The sequence below is a fragment of the Scleropages formosus genome, chromosome 13 (genome assembly GCF_900964775.1).
Source record: "Scleropages formosus chromosome 13, fSclFor1.1, whole genome shotgun sequence".
NCBI classification, from domain to species: domain Eukaryota; kingdom Metazoa; phylum Chordata; class Actinopteri; order Osteoglossiformes; family Osteoglossidae; genus Scleropages; species Scleropages formosus.
Window position 1 is genome coordinate 19,347,478 of NC_041818.1, and position 13,560 is coordinate 19,361,037.

At 42.0% G+C, this 13,560-nt stretch overlaps 1 protein-coding gene across 3 annotated transcripts; it reads right to left on the minus strand.

The window, feature by feature from the left end:
• Nucleotides 1–1,139: 1,139 nt before the first annotated feature.
• Nucleotides 1,140–13,338, minus strand: reep2 (receptor accessory protein 2). 3 transcript variants are annotated; one of them, XM_018756279.2, is made up of 9 exons: nt 13,044–13,108; nt 12,382–12,505; nt 10,629–10,701; nt 9,802–9,878; nt 9,062–9,182; nt 8,859–8,972; nt 8,525–8,714; nt 5,252–5,424; nt 1,140–4,203 (listed from the first exon to the last, which is right to left on the minus strand). In XM_018756279.2, exons 4-9 carry the CDS (start codon nt 9,867–9,869, stop codon nt 4,126–4,128), a joined length of 744 nt encoding a protein of 247 aa, XP_018611795.1. In that variant the 5' UTR covers nt 9,870–9,878; nt 10,629–10,701; nt 12,382–12,505; nt 13,044–13,108; the 3' UTR covers nt 1,140–4,125. The 3 variants fall into 3 exon arrangements, with proteins under 3 accessions (XP_018611795.1, XP_018611794.1, XP_018611793.1); XM_018756278.2 differs by lacking the exon at nt 12,382–12,505 and having other exon boundaries at nt 8,525–8,708; nt 13,044–13,338; XM_018756277.2 differs by lacking the exon at nt 12,382–12,505 and having other exon boundaries at nt 13,044–13,337.
• Between the last annotated feature and the right edge of the window lie 222 nt (nt 13,339–13,560).

Consider the following 13,560-nt stretch of genomic DNA (forward strand, 5'->3'; position numbering starts at 1 on the left):
GTTATTCATGATTTTTTTTGGTATCCACCATGAATGTCTACACCGTGTCTATACCACATTATGCTCCGGGTCGTCCTTTTCCCAGGAAACAACAGCCATTTCCTACTCTACAGAAAGTTTGCACCTTTGTACTCAAAGGTTGCAGGCTTGACTCCCACCTCCAGCAACTACAGGTCCTTACCCTAAATTACTCCAGTAAAATTACCTAGCTGTGTAAATGGGTAATTAATTGTAGGTAGTTTAACTTTGGGAAAGAGCATCAGCTAAATGAATAAATGTAAATGAGAGCAGTATGACTTGTTGCAAGAAGTAAACATCGAACAAAGGAAAACTACAGACTAATGGAGGGCCCTTGTTAAGTGGTGGAGCTACTGAAAGACAATTGCCTTTATAGCTTTTGTAGCCTTTTACAGCATATTTGACGCTAACATGATGGATAAAGTGATAAACTGTGCTGGTGAGTTTAGAGGTACCAGAAACATCAGTTGCCCCCTTAGGTGGATTCGGAGCCACAAAATTAAATAGCCCAGAATAAAAAGTTTGTGTGAACGAACCTTTCGGAGGTGCCTGTTGACACAATACACTGGACAGTCAGCCCACCACATGCTCTTAATTCCAGTTAGCTTAGATTTACATAACTTAAAATGTTACATAAAGCATATCAGACAGGGCTAAAGCTATCGATAGTAGGCCATTGTGAGCTCCGATAGCCCCTGATCATAAAGGGAAATGTTTGGATGGAGCCCGATTCCTGCCGAAGATAAAACTGAACACAATGAAGTTGGAGAAATTCATACAAAAATTCCACATCTCATACAATAGTAAACAAGCTCTAAAGAAAACCTCTCAGCTTTACTTGCATTAGTGAATTTATTTTGTGTACTTTGTGACTGCTCTTATTCTTACAACTGTTGGAAAGATGTCTTAAAATTTGTAAGCTCTAAATACATGCAAAAAAAGTGCTGACAATTTAAAAAATTAAAATTTATCCATACCATAGTGCCTATATATTTAAAAATTGCATTTTTAATTTAGAAATGTATCACTGAAATATAGGGAAAGAAACAGTGAAAGTGTTCATTGAAAATAAGTAAACTGAGTGCTGATTATCATTTTATTAATAGCATGTTATTTGTACATGACCATAAAATAAATGACCAGTACATTTTCAAAGCAGTGTTTCAGCACAAAAACTTAAATTAACTTCTTTATTTATAGTCAAGTGTCAGTTGGCACAAATAAATATTCTCACAATGGAAATTCTGTACACAATACTAAATTTTAAAGAAAGAAAATTTTAAATATGATGTTCCAGTGACATGACAGTGTGTGAAGCATCCAATTTTGGTGTAAAACTGATCTGCCAGTGGACATATTGTTTCATTTAACCTGAAAATAAACAGTGGAAATACCAAAACACTTTGCTGTTATCTAAAAATGTTAGACATTCAGGCAAAGCCTCTAAACATAGGTATAAAAAGATCTGAAACTGTTTATTAGAAATTAACCAAAAAAAAATATGGTTAAGAAAGATTATCATCATTAAGGATTGTTTAGAAGTTTGCTTATTTTTTCCATGGATTGTGGATCACAAAATCTGACTTGACTGGTCAAAATCTATAAGTGTTGTCAACTTTGCCCATGAAGTGTGGGGAGGAACTGATCCTATGACCACAGCATTTGTCGCCATTTAAAGAAAAAAGAAAAAAAAAAATCTGTAAAAACAGGAGAATCTGGTAAGATTAAAACATCCTTCCTAACACAATCCTTCATCAACACAAGATCTTGTGGAAGGTTGCGTGTTGCGATTTGTCATGACTGGATATAAAAATTTAAAAAAAAAAAAAAAAAACCATGATAAGAGAATAAGGCAAGCAAGCTTGTTTATACAGTTGTCATCATTACTATTTACACCTATACAACGAGTAACTTCACACATAACTCAGAAGCTATTCTCCGTAGTGTTGGGTTGTGGCACCACCTACTGCTGCCACAGGAACACACAGCTGCAACACACACTGTGTGTGTGTGTGGCCTGCCTGCCTGCCTTCCATCTGGGCTCACTGAAGTTCTCCAAAATAAATCCTGCCACAGGCAACGGTGTCCTCTAAAAAACAGCTCCTGACACTGCTCCTCCAGAGAATTACCGCGCACGAGAAACGCTAAGAATTTTGTTCACATCCCCATCTGCACTTCCCTGACTGCAGGTTCAGCAAAGTCAGATGAAAAACTGCAATACAACTTCAAAGCTAACAAAGTATAGTAGAGACCACTGGCAACATTTGGTTGCCTTGATATGCAGCTGATTAAGTGCTGTGATATCTAAACCGACTGTTAAAAATAAGATAATGGCTTAAACTGCTCCTGTTACTCTAAACTGTATTTAACAGTGTAACTGACCTCAGCTGTCACTCCCCACTCATTACAAATGGCTCTCATTAGAGGATTCCAGAGGGTGATATGCTAAGGCAGATCTCCATCTATCCAAGGAGACAAAATTGAGCTTAGTGCAGTGATATAGATGGTGTCTGCAAATAAGAGCAAAGGCCTATCGCCACTAGAACCAGCTGTGCTGCATTTGCACCCTCTGCACAGAGCCAATGACGACACCCCACAGGTGAGAACTCCACAGCCAAATCCAGCTGCTGTTCATCTCTGTAGAAGCTGACACTTCCTGTCCCCATGGCTCATGCAGTATTGTTTGCTGGCATATATGCCAGGAAGGGAGAGGTCAAAGCACTGTAAAAACGCACGATGATCATACTGCTCAGAAACCATCAACTGTGTTTGGCCTTCTTGGGGCTCTGGTCACCCCTCCCATAATACAGTGTTTGTACAGCTGTCTATTAGGAACCCCCTTTTCACCCAACATTTCTTTCAGCTACACCGGCCTCAGCTGAATACTCACTATGAGGGCTACAGTGTCCAGATGTACACTCTCAACACTGATAAAACAGGCTTTGTATTTACACAGGGTGCAATACAGACACATTCCATCCCCAGAGCCCTATCAGGCACAGGGGAACTATACATCAGATATTGTACACTTTTTAAAAATAAAAATAAAAACAGGTTTACCTAATCCACATGCAAAACAAAGACTGTTTGTCAGTGAGTGAGAATCACATGGCTGCACTGGCCTGCTTCACAGGGATGAAGAGATTATAACTGGGAAAACACTCCTGGCTTCCAGCATTGCAAAACAGCCACTGGCACCTAATACGAGTACTGCGAACTGGCCGGCCATGTGCAACCCTGCCCTTTGGTAAATCCACTAGTGAGACTTTATATTGTTCATCCACACAGCAAAATAGAAGGGAGAGGGGAGGGGGAAAAGAAAAAAAATGGCACATCTGCCTTCTCACACCAAGTGGATCCAGGATGGCCTGTTTTTCTACAATTAGGTTTATATACACATATAGAAATATATTTTTATTAGTGGCACACTAGCATCCAGTTTTTATTCCAAGGTAAAGCATTCCACTACTTCAACTTTTAAAGCGTATGAAAACTTAAAATGGTGCCTACTGGTTAAAGTGAAACTTGTAACAGTAACTATCTATCCTACTTTGCTCCATCTGTTCCTATTCTGGTCTCAGCCGTGATCCCATAGAGTCTGTCCCATTTCTCGACCTTCGAATGTTGAGGAAGAAAGTGCCCTAAATTGAAACGCAAGCTTCTGCATAAAGTCCAGAACGTTTACATGAACTGTTCTCACTTGGACAAAAGCAATTCATTTCAATGGGCACTTCATAAAGTTGCCTTTCTTAATCTAAGTTTAGGATATTGTAGGGTATGAGCTCACAATCCTTGAGAGTGGAATTACAGCCTGTGCAGTTTCTCTCTCAGAAATATACACACACGCACATACACTTTCATAGCAAGATGAAAATTAAAATTCACAAGCAACTTGGCTAAGTAAGGTCTGAAGAGTGCATTAATACTGGCATGTACAATTAAATCCTCACTTGCCAGCCTGAACTTTCCTTAATACTTAATACTTTCCTTAATACTTGACCTGTGTGACAGACAAATAGGCATGGGTGTGTGCGTGTGTGTCCATCCAGCAGAGACATGGACAGGGGGATAAAGGAACATCACGACTGAGGCGTGGAGAGGGATTCTTCAAGCAGACTCTGCATTACTGCCAGCTGCTGGGGTTACCTTCTTCTTTGGCGGCTTCTTCACTGTCTTGGCTTGAGTCTGACAGAGCAGGATGACACATGAACCAAGAATAAGAATGAAAAACAGAAGCGGGAAATACACAATTTTTTTTTTTTTTTTTTTTAGGGGGGGGGGGACTTCAGACAAACACTGACTGCATGGATAGGAGAGGGGGGTGACACAGCACACACTTCTTTAATCCACCTAGAGCATGCATTCCTCAAGTGAACAAAAACCCTTCATTAATATTCATTACATACATTTTATATGTTGGTCCATGCAAGCATTTCAAGTACTAAACAGCCTTTGAGTGTAACAGGTTGCAGACACCATGGATGTTTAGGACATGAAGGCTGTTGGTACACGCAGCCCTTATATTTAGTGTTACCATGAAATGAGAAACTGCTTCAACAGCTTATGGAAAATATCTTAATGAAAATATACATTATTTTTTATGTATATGCATTTTTGCCCAATACAAGCCACTACACTAGCAAACAGTGTATGAGGCATTTTAGGACATACACACTTGGTATCACAAACCCAACAGGTTTTTATACCTCAGTGGTGCAAGTTTGACCATTTTTACTCTATTAAACATTACCCTGAAAAGTATGACCGGTATTGTAAATAAAGCAATCAAATGAAAATCTAGCATCACACATTTGTAACGTTACACCTCTATTACTATTGTACAATCTTGTCGACTTTTACACATCTGTGAGCCAAATTATCAAAATCTCATTTAAAGGTTGTAAAAAGCACTAGGAAAGTGCTGTAAAGGCAAACTTTGTTTTTAACAAATATTAAAACATATGTTGACGTCCTGTATAAAAACACCTTTAATTTCGGTATTTTAATGAATTTCAGCCAACATTTTCCTCCCTTTCTGTAAGGAATGAGTAACTGGACTCCCTCAAAAGGAACTCAAACGGTGATTTTGTTCAATAAAATAACCCTGTTGTATGAGGGACACATATACTGTGATAAAATACAATGCTCTGCTTAACTCTATGCAACAGAAATATGAAGTAAATGCTGTTTTGGCTAAAGACAGGTGTGTGTGTGCATGAATGCATGCATCTACCTCTGTCTTGGCAGCAGCTGGTTTCTTGGCTGTCTTGACACTTGCAGTGCGTTTGGGGGCCTTGTCCATACCATCCTCATCGGACTGCTCTGTCCTGGCATCCGATTGGTCCCCATCAGACTTAGAACTATGATGAAATTCATCCGAAGCAGCAGCAGTGGGTGTGGTACGAGCTGTGGAGCAGACAACAATTCTTGCAGGGGGTTTTAGTTGAGAAACTGAGCCAAATTAAGGCAATTCCTATGTAGGCAGGATGCTAAGAAACTGGTTCAGGCTTTTGTTTCAAGCAGGCTGGACTATTGTAATGCTTTATTATCAGGTTGTCCATACCAGACTGTATCCAGGCTACAGTTGGTACAAAATCCTGCTGTGAGAATTTTCACTAGAACTAGGAAGTACAACCATATAACACCGGTACTGAAAAATCGCTGCGTTAACTCCCGGTAACATTTACAGTTGATTATAAAATCCTACTTTTCATCTATAAGGCAGTACATAGGATTGCTCAGGCTTTCTTTGTGAGATTATTGATTTTTATATCTCAGGACGGTATCTTCGTTCATTGAAGGCGGGTTACCTTAAAGTACCTGTGATCAGTAAGACTTCGGTAGGAGGGCACGCCTTTAGCTATAGAGCACCTAAATTGTGGAATAGTCTACCAGTTACCGTCACAAATGCCCCATCTGTATCAATCTTCAAGTGCAGACTAAAGACTTAGATGTTCACTCAGGCATATCACCATGAAATTTAATTCCATTTGGCTGCGTTTCAGTTTTCCCCCCCCCCCCTCTGTATCAAAACATATTAAAGTTATAAATTAATCTCTTCCTGTTGAGCATTGCTTCCCTATAATAAGGCCTGAGGAGGCTGGCTGGTCCTAATAAATAAATAATAAACAAACTTGCAACTTCACCATTGTGCTTGCCTCCATCCAAACCTTTTCACATAACTCCCCCTCTTCCTGTCCCCCCCGTCTCATTCATGCCCTTGTTTTCCTGGTGACCTTCCTTTTGTCTCCATCTAAATATCCATCACAGCAGTACGTCCACCAGTCTGAGGGAGACAGAGCCACTGCTGTCAAATCCCCCACGTCAGGGCCTCCCACGTGCCACAAGCTCTCTAACCATCAATTGTCTTCTTTCTCTTTGACACCACACTGGCTTGTACTCACATGCTCCCTAGTCCAAAGCACCCACAGCGAAGCATGAACTGTACACAAGCCCCGCTCTCAAACACCAAACAGAAACCTGCTGCCTTCAGCCCACATTAAGCCCCTTGTGGAAAAAACAGCTCTTTATTACAGCATCTGAAAGTGTTTTCTTGTTCAGCGATAGTCAGGCAGCAGCATGTGCTAGTTTTCCATTTAGTACACTTCTAAACTGCTATAAAGTATTTGTTAACATGTCATGTCACTTAGTTTTGCAGGTCTATGTTAAGCTCTAATGAAAAAATCTCTAAAACCTGCTGGACTGTGACCCTTCAGGAACAAGGTAGGCCACCCCTAGCTCTGCCTTAGCTAGCAAGACTTTTAATCTACACAGATAACATGAAGCTCAGCAGATATACAATTTTTTCCCCCACCACAAACTTTGGGAGTGTCCCCCGCCCCTTTTTTTTTTTTTTAAATAGAGCTTGAATTCCACGTCAAAGCTTCACACTTGAATTTACAAACAACCTCCTGTAGCTCTGCTCACAGCTTTTTACTGTGCTTCTTATTTACAGCAGGTTATAAATACCCAGCCAAGGGGCTGAACGTACAGGTGCATGCACAAAGCATCTGCCAGAGTGGTTTCTGCAAGCTACTCAGTGAGAGCAAAGAAGAGAATCTGAAAAACAGCACTGCTGCTTTGGAGTTCACAGTGCTGTCATAGTGCTGACATTTACATGTATTTATTTAGCAGACACTTCCCTCCAAAGTAACATACAACTCAGAGTAAACAAAAAAGTACATTTCACAACTCAAAGACTTTTAGATGCTCAGAGTGATTCTTGTAACAAAGTTATTTTGTCCAGTGCTAGAGTTTATGCCAGCACACAAGTACCTGCATTATAGAATTGATGACACACCAAACACAAGCCATCACATTTCTAAAAACAAAAAAAAAAGTCAGCATTTTGGAGTGCATCTTAATATTTTGTTCTGAAAAACACCAAAACCCATTCAAACTACATCTGTTCAACTGACCCACGGTGATCTCAGAGAACCACGGGACCACACATATCATGAGTCCCAGAGCTCAATAAGCAGTCCTGTTGTTCAAAATTGGTACCAGCTGTTATACCTAAAGCTACAAACATGCACACAATCTTGTGACCTACTGGGAACTTTCCAAAGCCAGGTTACTTAAATACCCTGATAACTTCAACATCTTGACAAAACAGAAGACTGTCAAACAGAAGCCAAGTATATAGGCTTCAAAGAAATGGCTTATTATATTAAGTTTTACTGGCACTCATGATTTTTATCTTTATCTGAGTGTGGCGAATCACTTTACAACGTTTAAATTAAAAAAATCCATATACAACTTATGTCAACCAAAATGCAGATTTTCAAATATACTCCATCTCTTGCTTAATGGGGTGAATTTGTTCCATAAAAGTCACCCTGTTAGGCAAATTCCTGCTGTGGGGGGAAAAAATTACTATCGTTTTCTTCTCTTGTAAGAAATCAGTTCCCAGATGAAAAAAAAAAGTTTCACCTAAACTTAAATGACACCAACATTTAACAAAAATAATTGTAGCATGTTTTTAAAGTTATATTTTTCATCACTCACTATTACCACTTGTCTAATCAAAGTGGTCCAAAATCTACACCACAAGTACAGGGTGTGAGAGAGTACAAAGTACAAAAAATGGAAACATTTAAACAATGTGGATTCCAAACATTTATAATAACAATTATCCAGGATATTTCCCCAAGATCTATACCTATGTCATTCTGCAAAGCACATGGATGCTATTCTGTGTGAGGTGCTACGAAGTATAACTAACAAATAGTGGATGCTTGCTGATCTTCATTTGATAGAGAGATGGTTTTATTTAAACCAGTTTAAGGGCATTCTTGTTATTAAATTTCTTTATACAACTGTGGCTCATGCATACAGCAGCAGTAAAGGAGGAGGGTGAATGCTCCAATCAGCTTTTTTTTTTTTTTGGGGGGGGGGGGCAGACCTTCCAGATCATCTAAAACTATAATTACCTCAAGTACAGAGTATAAAAAAAAACCAATCTTTAAATCCAGACCTGTCCCCACCAGCAGTAGTGCCACCATACCTTGACGTGCTGCGGTTTTTCGTGGTGTACTTCCGCCACCTCCCATGTCCTCTGCACCATCGTGCAGATTGGACACAGAGCTGCGCAGGCGGGAGTCAGAGCTGCGCAGGTGTAGCTCCTCCTCATCACGAATCAGCGTTAAATCCTGCATGCTGAAGCTCCGCAACTTCTCCGACAGCACACCCTGCCCCTGCAGAGAAGAGCACACCTCACAGACCGCAGGGCAATCAGTACGCGCACAAGCACACACGGAGGGCAGTCGAACACAGAGTAACTGAACACAGCATACAGCAACTGCCCAAAGATGCCTGTGACAGCATGGGGCCATTCCCACCTTGGTGGCTGCTGTCACAGCAGCATTGGCTGCCAGGTTGAGGCCCCTCTTCCCAAATCGCATCATTGTCTCATAACTACGGTCCCGAGCCTGAGCAATGTATTCATCAATCTCCTGAAGCACATGGGAGGGAAAACAAGGGATGAGAAATAGGCAAAACAGCAAAAAGGCATAAAGAAGAACAGAGTGCACAGAAAGCCCACCTTCTCTTTGTTAGACAGTGTGGGGTGGACAAACTTGCGATACAGCACGCTGGAGCCCTTGGTGTAGGGGGACAGCAGCCAGATAACAAAGGCAATCTTCAACTCAAAGTAAAAAGGGAACCTGTAGACAAATTGGGTCAAGTACCAGGTCAGAGAGGTCACACAATATGAAGATCATGTACTGGGGTTGTTTAAAATGAAGATGACTCTGGAGTACATAAAACTAAGGTTAGGAATGGGGATAAAAGGGAATAAACTTTGATCTGACCATTTATAAAACTATTCTAACTGCATCAATTCAGTGGAATTATCTTGATTAAGAAGCCTACAACAGGAATTCAAACCTGGGACTTTCAGACTGCAACGCAACAGGTCAAACATCTATGAAATCTGCTGTGAGCTGAAGGCTGTAATATAGCTACTGTTGTATCCTTGAAAAAGGTATTCTAATAGTTTGAAAGTGTGCATTTTTTACCGGCTTTGGAAAAGGTCCGGTAGAGGCTCCGGACCACAATGACCATGCATTACACAAACCGTTAATGACTAAGGAATGGATTAATAAATAATGCATGACAGTACATACATTGAGGCCACAGCTCGTCAGTGTGTTTTTCACAGGATTACTTGCAGATAAAATCAGGTACCTTTACTTGTATAAAAAAAGATGTCAATGTTTTGGTTTCCCTGCAGCCAGATTAAAGCTCTCCAAATGTAACAAAGGGCAGGCGGACATTACTCACCATGACAGGACAATGTCTGTGATAGTCTCTGCTGTCGTAAAAAATGCAAAGACTATCCAATACATCATCCATTTCACCTGCAAAGGAATGTAAATGTTATAGAAGATGATCAAAAATGGGAGAAAAGGCATGAACATGCCAGCATTTTCTGTTGCACAGAAGCAGTCCCCCCCCCAATTTCCCTTCAAGTAACAGACATTCTGATGGTAAGAAAATATGGAATTTAAACCAAATACATGTCAGAAAAACTTGCAGTCAAACAAACATATTGCATTTTAAAGCAGATTTTGTACTTGGTCTACAAGAAATACCATGAATGGCAGTGTGATAATGCCAGAGAAGTACCAATACAGAAAAAGAAGCCATTCTTTGCTGGCATATTTCTGCCAGACAACATTTTGCTGTGAAACAGACCAATGGTGTATCCAAATTGAAAACATCTCCTGTTGGAGCCAAGCACTGAGACAAAAACAGCACTGGGGGGAAAAACGGCATCCCCTCCACATCCCTATGTGAGCAACTGTTCCCTGACTGTGGGGTTACCATGGTAACCAGCAGTCTGCAGCTCTGGGAAGGGGGAGGTTGGGGGCACCATCACACAATGACTCAGACAGCATGCACATACGATCACGGTCCAGCAACACAAGGCAAGCAGGAATCCCGTATTGCACAAACCTTGTGGTCAGCAAATATTTACCACATCCCAATCACTGCCACTGTCATAACGAATCAGACTCTCCGGTTTCTCTGCCATAAGCATCACTACATAATATTCAATAGCAATAAGCACCAAGGGAACACTGGAGCTGGCAAGCGAGAATACTCACATATTCCTTCACATTCTTCGTCTTTACTGCTTTGTAGGAGGAGTAGGCTGGGTAAAGGGTCCCGAAAGCGAGCCTGGAGACAGAGAAGGCTGTCAATTCAAGCTCTGCAAACATAACCGCATTTTATAAACCCCATTCAGAGCAACATTATCATCCTATTTTGTCAGCTTACTCAATTTTTTCTGCTGAATTCAGTATGAGAAGAGAAGCCAGAAACTTTACAGAAACTGCAAAACTAAATCTGAACTGCAGAATGCAGATTACCAAAAACAATGACTCAAAAACTGAACTGGAGCACTCAAGTCAATAACTCAAACCATTATAAAAGTACTTTAAAACACTGTCCACAGCCCTTAGTAGAGGGCATCAATGACTCTTCACATCCTTTATGTAAACAGCCTCATCCCACTTCAACTCCAAAGACAGTCCAGAAAACGACTAATCCCCAACGCCTCCCTCGCAACCTTAGAAAACGAACAAAACACTTTTAATACACCTCATACCCATTTCACTGCTGTACTGTAGCCAGTGAAAACTTTATGTCAGAGAATGACAGAGTGTGTTAATCCACAATCAACATGGACATAGAGTGCATGGTCCACACTTCGGGTCCGACAGAGAACCTGCAGATGCATTACAAAACTACAGATTTATCAGTTTAAAAGCAGGTCTCCATCAGGGCAGCACACACACACACACACACCCTTGACAGATGAGAACTACACACTGCCTGTCTCATGTTAGTTATTCCAACAAAAAAAAAAAAAAAAGAAACAAAGGAGGAAAAAAAAATTTCAAGTAGGAATATTAACTGAAATTGCCCAGGGAAGGGGAGCTGGCGGTTTAGTTTTCTTCACCCATGGTATGACTCAGATGTTGTTACCCCAATGACGTTATATAAGGTTTTTAAGTGACGGCTTAAACGGATATTGATCGATATGCACATTCCTACACTGAATGATTGCAGACAAGGCGCCAGTAAAATGGAGGAAATAACTGCACAGACAGAGAACGTAACTAATTTAAACATATATTCAAACATTCCATATTAAATTACAACAAGTGCAGTAACAGCAGTACTTATTTGAACGGAAAAACCCTCAAAAGAAACGCAGCACATTAACTTTAAAGGCATGAATGGTTCCGTTTGTCCAACGATCAGTGTACACGCACGTGCGGGCGCGCGCGCACTTAGACGCACGGACACGTGCACGCGCCACCAGCGCGCTCATCTGCGTGTGCTTTCTGTCCGCGTGACGGGAAGCGCTGCCTGAGGCGGGGGACAGCACGCGCGGCCAGGCAAGCAGGCTCTGCGCGCCCAAGGCCCATCCAAGCGAGCGCGTCCACGCGAGAGGGGAACGAGTCAAGCCCGTGCAGACGCGCGCTGTCTCCTCCGCTCCTGTCCTTCTCCTCCATCCGTCCTCCGGGCCGCGCGCCCCCTGGAGGCAGACGGGGAAAGACAACACCGACCGCCTGTGGTCCTGAGGCACCGCAGCACAGCACCTCTGCGCCTCTGCGAAGACCAACCGCACCGCCGTATAATCTGGGCTTTGTTGGACATTGTTTCTGACGCTGAATCACTTGTATTGTAATCACGTTTTATGAAGTAGGTGTCATCCTTCAATGCAGAACAACCAAATCAGCTACAAAAATCCGGCTTTAATAATTTAAGTTTATCAATAAATACATCTTACATATATACTAATACACAGAAGGTAGAAATAAAACCCCTTTAAAACGAGTGCATAATCACCTTGGCCCAGAAGGCCGAACACATGATCACATCCAGAGGTGCGGATCGAGGACAAAACACCGCAGAGTAACACCGACGCGACGGCCTCTTCTCTCATTCCCACATCATCACCACCTCAGATTAACTAAAAACATCAACACAAATGGATATTACCAACTGCTTTACAATGGCATTAGTTTAGGCTGACCGGATTCCGTCTTTTAGTAAGACGTCCTTCCTTCGTTTATCATGTGAAATTAAAAAATTATGAAAAATATACAGCGATTCCCTCATCATAATGATCGGGATAAATTTCTAACGATCCTTATCAACTTCATTCTTAACAATATTGTAATAAAGATAAAAGCGTTTAACCTAGGGTGACCCGCTGACGAGGCTCGCTCCCGTTCATTCAAAGCCTCGGCGCTGTTAACGCGGCTGTATGTATATTTGTTGACATGTTGCTCACGAAGCATTGGATTCAGCAAACCGCTGGTCACACACCAAAATAAACACCTTAAATTTTTCTGTTCAGTTTAGTTTTTAAACCCTAAGTTACCGTAGCCGACTACGAAACGCCGGTCACGCGCCGCGGCCCACGCGGGACCAGTCCAGAGAGACCCCCTCTCTCTCTCCCCCCCACCACCACCACGGAACCCGAACCTGCCCAACACCGTACTTACACCACCATCCGAGAGATGATCCACGACACCATCTTGACACAACGTAGAGCGGCGTCCCTCCTTCCTTCCTTCCCTGCCGAATCAGTTCACCCCCCCATTCCTCCTCTAAGGCTCGGCAGCAAAGCGCGAGATGGGAGGATGTTGTTATCCTGCTCGTCTCTATGGTACAGGTAGTGTCGGATTCTGCTGCGCTAACGCTGCTGCTCCCAGGCGCAGACGCACCATCGTCATCCTCCTCATGCTCATCATCAGCCTCTTAAAGGGGCCGTGCAGTGCGAGCGGTGCTGGATCTCTGCTCACCTCCGCCTGGGGAGGCTCGTCGATGTGCTGCAGTGCCGCGTGGAGGGATTGCAGGACCACACCCGGTTTATTTTAAATTATTTTAGTCAGGAGAGCTTTTTATCATTTCATTAAGCATTACGTGCACATCCTGTTTCTTTAAATGAGTCATGCTGGAATTAGATGAGGACTTGTCGATTTTGAAGCCTCTTCAGACTCAGTCGGCACAGTCTGTTGG

Bases quoted from the DNA above. Each gene is read 5' to 3' on its own strand.
- reep2 (XM_018756277.2), bottom strand. From the start codon at position 13,075: ATGGTGTCGTGGATCATCTCTCGGATGGTGGT. The intron at 10,702-13,043 runs GTAAGTACGGTG...CTCTGTCTCCAG, and splicing joins ATCATCTCTCGGATGGTGGT to GCTCGCTTTCGGGACCCTTT. The intron at 4,204-5,251 runs GTAGATGCATGC...CTGCTCTGTCAG, and splicing joins CAGCTGCTGCCAAGACAGAG to ACTCAAGCCAAGACAGTGAA.